The sequence below is a fragment of the Eptatretus burgeri genome, chromosome 6, assembly GCF_056783735.1.
Source record: "Eptatretus burgeri isolate ZD-2024b chromosome 6, Ebu_testis_v1, whole genome shotgun sequence".
NCBI lineage: Eukaryota > Metazoa > Chordata > Myxini > Myxiniformes > Myxinidae > Eptatretus > Eptatretus burgeri.
The window spans coordinates 36785369-36792868 of NC_140966.1; the positions used below are offsets into that span (position 1 = coordinate 36785369).

A 7500-nucleotide genomic window follows, 5' to 3' on the forward strand; every position below is an offset into this window, starting at 1 on the left:
TTATTTTATTTCACTTGATTGATATAGTTCAACACCATAGAACACAAATCTCCTGTTGGCACTTCAAAAAACATCCAATTTTGCGGTACTTGGACAAAATATTATGCCATTTTATGCCATCTCAACCAACTTTGTCGCTTGTGCGTGCTCTCAGCATTTGGGAATATCGAGATTCAGTGAAAATTGTGGCTTATAGGAAATATAGATCATGATCAGAAACGCAAAGGAAGAGTTAGTTGTAAAGACCCTTTCCATGTCCTTTTTCTTGACTGCACAGGGGTAAGTTGTTCTCTGAACTTTCGAGCTTTATACGTCGTTTTGAAAGTTTTTTATTTTTTAGATTCTTTTAAACCTTCTTTTCAGTGTGTAAAACTGATACACAGATTGTGGAGACTTGCAGAAAAAGACATTAGACAACACTGTACCTGATTTGCAAACACAGCAGCTGGTGACCTTGGGGGAAGTGACTTAACTTCCTGGAACACAGTGTGCCTGTGATGCCATCTTGTGATGTTGCTTGTCTCTCTGCAGTCAGTGGAACAAGTTATGATAATCCACCACCCCCCCCCCCTTTCCCCCTCATGGAATGCCAACCCAAAAGGTTTATCCGTGTTCTATTCTCTTAATGCTGAGCATCAAGCAAGAAAGCAGCGAATACTGTTTTTAAACTTGATTTAAAAAACTCTAAAAGATCTTAGGCTCGTCGTGAAGCTGCCACAAACACATGAACATACACATGACAATGCAAGACTGTTTGATGCGACAAACACTGAGCTTGGGGGAAGTGCTATCACTTCCTGGGCTACTCTGGGTACCAGCAGCATCGCATCGGCCTCGCTTTTCTCACCGCACTCAGCTGAGCATTTCCCAAGGAGGAATTTCTTCCCCATGGATACCAACCTATGGGGATTGAACATGCTCTTAACCTTTTAAATGCTGATCGCCAAGCTAGGAAGCAACACATACCATTTTACAAGTCTTTAGTTTGACTGTCTGGTCTGGCCGATATCAGGATTGAACCGTCGACCTCTCAGACTCGGTGTGAAACATTTACCATGACACCATTGAGGCTGAATACAGTAATATGCAATGTGAAACATAAAGAAAACAGTTAAGAAGGATGTTGGCGTTTTGGTTGGGAGGTTAGAAATGAGAGAGATTTGTATCTGTCTGGTCAAACACTAAACTAAAACATGATCTTCGGCATCCTTTCAATGCACTGCAGTTTTCCTATCGATTGAAATCTCCACTTTAGTTTCTCACAAGGAAAATACATTGTTCCACATGGTACCGGAAGGGAATATTGGTTGATGAAAAAGATCTTCTGAATGGCCAGTTTTTGCTTTTCTTTTCTTTTTTCTTCTTCATTTATTTTGCTTTGCAGTTTTTGCTTGCCAATGACATTGTATTTAAAAAGGTGCACAGATTTGATGGTGATTAAAATGAGACCCCCTCATGAAGTGGCTTCATTTTATCACATCAACTAGTGTTAGTGCATTATTTTAAGTTGGAATTTTAAACCAGATGATATTGTTACACTCAGATTTTGAGAGGATTCAATGCACATTGGAATCAAAAGTCTCAAAGTGGTATAATATTCTCTTCTTTCTGTTCTATTATCCCATTCTCTCTTTTGCTTTCTCTTTCTCTTTCTATTTTTTTTTTCCTTAATTTAAACCCTCAACCCCCCTTTCCTCCTTGTGATATGCAGAATAAATAGATGATCCCGTATCCTAATTTCATCCAGGTTTCACCAGAGGGTGATGGGATGAGTTAGTGGTGTGCGCAACTAATATTTGAAAAGCTGTAAGGTGGGATTGTAGAATGTTATTGTTGATAAAATCACACACACACACACACACACACACACACACACACACACACACACACACACACACACACACACACACACACACACACACACACACACACACACACACACACACATACACACATACACTCTAAAACCTGGGAGGGGGATCTATTCCACTTTCTGGAACCCATATACAGAGATATGAACCAAACAAACAAACCTGAATGAATGTTTTTGATTGGAGATGTAGAAACTGGTGTTAATGGTGATCACTTTGGATTAGCATGCGAGGAGGGAGTGAGTGAATTGGAGCTACACAAATAAAAAATTAGAGTAGTTCTCTGGTTAGCTGCTGGGAGTGTGTGACTATGTATTCCAGTGAGTAAGTGGAATGATGAGGGTGCTGGTGTTAAGCGGGTTGTGATGTCCCTGTGTGTTAGGGTGAGGTACCAATGGCTCAGCGGAAGCGGTTCACTCGTGTGGAGATGGCACGTGTTCTCATGGAGAGGAACCAGTACAAAGAACGGCTGATGGAATTGCAGGAGGCTGTGCGTTGGACTGAGATGATACGGTGAGCTTATTGTGGAGGGTTAGGAAAGTTTTCAAAGAATTTGTGTATTTCTTGTGGAGTTGATTACACATAGCCCATATAAGTGGTTCACAACATCTTCTTGGGCTGACCAGAGAAGGAACCATTTTCTAGTGAAAACATGTCTTTGTTTTACCACACTACCTTTGGATTTCCAAACAATTGGTCCATCCTTTTATCAAGTATCATTATTTTTAAAGTGAAATGATTCCCTGAATTGACTCCAAAGCCACCAAAACAGCAACCTTAACACCATATGACAAATTGCCTTTGATCAAGGGGTGTTTTTCACTTTTGGAAACCAAGTGAGTTGAAGAGAGCCATATCTAAATACATTTCTCAAAATCACTTTCCCAACTCTGTGAGTATTAGCGGTGTATTCTGTTGAAGGAAGAGAAACAGTTCGGAGATTGCCATGCTATTTTCCTTGATGGCTGAGTCAAACATGCGTTTCATGGTTTGTACGTTTCATCTTGGATGAAACTGTGGATAACAATAAAAATTGCATGGTGTCAATATCCATCTGTGTTTTTAGCATTGTACAGGATATTTTGAATTGTGTAAATGTGTCCTCTATACGCGAGAGAAAAGCCAGACATAATTGTAATACATTTTCATTTACAGTATGTGATGCAATTAAAGCTTCAACACTTTGGACAACACAAAGCTTGGAGACTTTTAAAGACTTGAATAATTTGGTGCTTTATGTTTATTGTTGCTTTTTTAATTTGTGAACAATTTTCTCAAACATATTTTTCTCCAGGGCTTCTCGTGAATATATTTCTTCACAAGAGAAAAAGCGCTCTTCATTCTGGCAGTTGTATGTATTCCTCTCTTTTATATGAATGTATATACTGTACTGCAATGTATATACGAATAATGTTTCAGATATCGTATGAATTGGAAAAACGAAAATTGGTGAGGATGATTATAATAATAATAATAATAATAAAAAAAATAATGACCGTTTTTACAGCCATTTTTCCCTGCTGTGCAGGGGTTTGGCTTTTTCTTGAGGCAATGTTTTATGGCCCGATGCCCTTCCTGACGCCAACCCTGGTCGCCTCTTACGACACACAGGGATATGGTACACCTATTCTAACCGGGGCATACACCGGGACCAGTACACTGGCACTCATTTCGCCGACCTCGGAAGGATGACAGGCTGAGTCAACCCCCTGGTGTTAATTCAGCAGCCAACGGGGCTTGAACTCAGGACCCTTGGATCCCAAGCCGCCACCCTAACCACTAAGCCAACACCAGGCTTATAATAATAATAATGTTTGTTTTTCTCAGCCTGGTAGACAGAGCACAGCTTCGTCTGCAAAATATTTACGTTGTGCTACAAAACCCTAAGCAATACAACAATTTAAAAAAAAACAAGACTGAGTTTTTAACAAATAATACGAGAAGGGCACTCGGTCGAGCGCATACCTCCGCCACGTAATGCCTGATCCATGAGAACATACAAAATGCCTGATCTGAAATAAATTGTATAATTGTTACTTTAAAACACACTATAGCAATGAGTGCCTGGACCATTTTCCGATTGGGTTGTCAATTAAACATTAATCCGCTCACTGACCCATGCAAAATTATCCCATCGATAACGAACACACACTTATCAATTACGTTTGATTCATCCCTTTCATTTCCCATCATGTGTATCCATCCTTACTACATCATCTCAAAATGCCTCCCGTAGAGTCACGCAAGTCGAACACGGCAGCTTTTAATTTGGAAGTTCTTAAGTTCCCTGAGGAAAATGGTGGGAATATGGCTGCACACAGTATATAGTGGTCGGGACTGGCAAAATGTAATGCGCTATGAGCTCGTGCTGATAATGATTCTGTAAATTGTTTCAAATAGCGTACCTCTCTTTATGTGATAACAGACATGTTGAAAAACTATTTACATTCCTAATTTATCCGAAAGGTCGTCCTTTAAAGTATTTCAAATGGGCAGAAAACAGCTCATTAATACTTATGACCCTGGAAGTACAGTAGGCAGAAGCATTGTGACAGTGTCAAGGAGGAATTAATCATGTCAAGGAGGAATTTTATCTCACTTCATCGTATACTCCAAATCGACTTGCATATGAATGAAGGGGGGGGGGGGGAATGGGAACATTAACCAATTTGACTTGTACGCCAAAAATACAGTATTTGCAAAACTTAGATTTCGCAAGTAAGAAGACTGCATTTTCTTTTTTTTCATCTTCTCTTAAACCCATGTGATTTTGCCAGCTTTAGCAGGCTATTCAGCTCATCAAGTGGCACTTCACGTCGGCCAGCTCCCCAACCACATCTCATGTACAACGCTCCTAGCAGCCAAGTGGCACCAGCCTCACTGGATGAAGGACCTAATACACCACGGCACCCAAGCCATGCTGCTCGAGCCTTTGACTTCCTCTATGACGAGTCAGTATTTGCCTCACATTGCACAAAATAATCACGCTTTTCACCTTTTGTTGCTGTTTATTATCTGCAGTCCCATTTGACATTCCGTATTGCTTTCGCTCCTGGAGTCGCCATCTTTGGGTTATTATGAAGCATATTCCCTCAGTGGAGGGGTACTGGGGTACCAAATTAGGCCTTCTCTCTCTCCTTTTTTGTCTCAAATTAATGAGGCAATGACTCAGTTCTGACTATCCTCATATCCCAGCCATTAAGTATGTTTATGACCTGACACTTATTGAGAATGCAAGGGGCAGGCAACCCAATATGGCACGACAATCTGCCTTAAATGTTTTTACTCGGTGGACGATTAAAAATAACATGAAGTTGAATATTGATAAGAGTGCCCTTATGGAGGTTTGTTTCATGAAACAACCTCCAGAAAGGCCTCAATTTCTTATCCAAACTACTGTACTGCAGAAGGTTGATCATGTGAAAATATTGAGTATTATTTCATCTGATTTGAAGTGGATCCTTCACATTTGCAATGTTGTCACCAAGGCAAATGGAAAGTTATTTATTTTGAAGATGCTCAAAAAGTTTAACTTAGCCATGGAAGATTTGCTTACCATTTATAAAGGCTATGTTGGATCACTTTAATAGAGTATGCTGTTCTGGTTTGGAATGCTGGTCTTACAATCCACTAAAGTAACGAATTAGAAGAGGTTCAGAAAAGGGCTCTCCAAATCATCCTAGGACACATATACAGTGATTATGATCAGGCCCTTCAGTTTTGTGATATTACAACCTTGAAACAACACAGGTTTGAAATTTGTCTGAGATTCGCAGGCTAATTGCTAACATCTAATGAGTTTAGACATTGGCTTCCAGACCTAAGGCAGGATAGGACAGAATGCTCACTCAGAAATTAATCTCAACTTTCACAAATCATGTGTAAAAGTACAAAAATAGTGCCAGACCATACTTTAAGATTTTTAATGAATAATGTACATTGCACTCTCTTTTTGTAACCTCTGCTAATATTTTTTAAATGTAGAAAGTAATTGCATGCACATCTTTTTAATAACATAATGTTGATTTTGATTATGATACAATATAGCTACTGTCCTCTTTTTATGTATTATGTTAATTTTGCACTCAGCTGTCCCTGCCTTTTTGGTGTCGGGTAACTCACGCTTCTTAACTCTCTATTTCTTTGAACCTTATATAGCCTGGTCCCAGGGTGAGTTTTCCTTCTTCCCTTCTTTAATCCCACTCACCCTCACCCTGGTTTCCCCTTTTCTCATGTTTACCTCATCTCTGTTTTCTTAATAGTGATGTGCTATTGCACCTATTCTCTAATCCTTCCCGAGTTACCTCCACCACTGAAGGTGAAGGAGGTTATGTTTTCACCCCTGTCTGTCTGTCTGTCTGTTTGTGTGCAGGATATCTCAAAAAGTTGTGGATGGATCCGGATGAAATTTTGTGGACAGGTTGGGTGTGTGACAAGGACGAACTGATTAAATTATATTTTGCTGAAGATCCGATCAGGCTCTGACTACTCAAAATTTTAAAGTGGTTCTTCACCATTGAGAGATAAGGCCAAATATGATATATATCGCAATATCTGAAAGAGTTGTGGACGGATTCGGAAAAAACTTGGTGGATATGTTGAGTGTGTGACAAGGAAGAACTGATTCGATTTTGGTGAAGATCCAAATCCGGATCTGAATACGAGAATTATTTAATTTCTAAACTGATTCTTCACCAATGATAGGGTCAAAAACTATATACAGCATGATATTTCAAAATCATATTGGGCCAGATATGTTCTTGTGGATCAGGCATTGCGGGGCGGAGGTGTGCGCTCTACCGAGTGCCCTTCTAGTTTTCTGCTGCAATGACCTTCCTTCAGTGTCTATCCTGCCCTATGGTCATGTTACTTTACAATACAAATTGTTTGCATTCCTTGTCATGTGCCTTTCTTAGTATATGCAGGTGACAGGTTGTTCGAGTGCACATTCTTCTGCAATTGTTCATCTGTCACATGTATAATGTAGATGGTTTAGCCTTTTTGGCTTGAAGTGATCAAGTCAATTTGTGAATTTGTCTGTCTCTTGTTAGAATGCCCCTTTTTTACTGTATGTTAATTAGCATACAATTTAATTATATTACAATGTACTATTTTGTAGCCATTTCTGTTTTCCCTGTTGGAATGTTTATGTATGGTTGAATATAACCATTACTACTACAGTACTACCATATTCCACGATGGTATAGTGTGGTCTAAGTTCATGAACTGCTGTGATGTCTGCTCAGTGGAGGAGTGTCGGCATGTCGCCGGGAACAGAAGCGTGAGCAGTACCGGCAGGTACGAGCACATGTGCGTGAGGACGATGGACGGCTGCAAGCCTTCGGTTGGAGTCTCCCGAGCAAGTACCGTCATGTAAGCCAGATTTCTGTCATTATGTCGTCGTTCCTGAGTACACATGGCAGATTCCTTCTGGAAAGAAATAAAACAAGTTTGATGATCCATGGAATGTGCTTTGATTTCATGGCTAATTTTCAAATTCATAATGTGGGCTTGAGCACCTTGAGCATTCATCTTGCTTTTCTCAAGGTGTTACAATGTGTCGGGTTGTGAATTATTTGTTAAACACAATCTCACCATTGAAAGGGTGATCTTAAACTGAATAAATATG

The 7500-nt window shown here is 39.8% G+C and overlaps 1 protein-coding gene across 7 annotated transcripts in view; it reads left to right on the forward strand.

Moving 5' to 3' along the window:
* Positions 1-7500, forward strand: part of LOC147024547 (C-Jun-amino-terminal kinase-interacting protein 4-like) — a 200888-nt gene that overhangs the window by 106526 nt on the left and 86862 nt on the right. For all 7 annotated transcript variants that reach the window (XR_015059080.1, XM_085884562.1, XM_085884563.1 and 4 more), the window contains 4 exons: positions 2254-2384; positions 3166-3222; positions 4649-4822; positions 7118-7244. Coding sequence is in view for 6 of the 7 variants with exons in the window: in XM_085884562.1 (XP_085740688.1) it covers positions 2254-2384; positions 3166-3222; positions 4649-4822; positions 7118-7244 (489 nt within the window). In the remaining variant the exon portion in view is untranslated. The remainder of the gene's footprint in view (positions 1-2253; positions 2385-3165; positions 3223-4648; positions 4823-7117; positions 7245-7500) is intronic.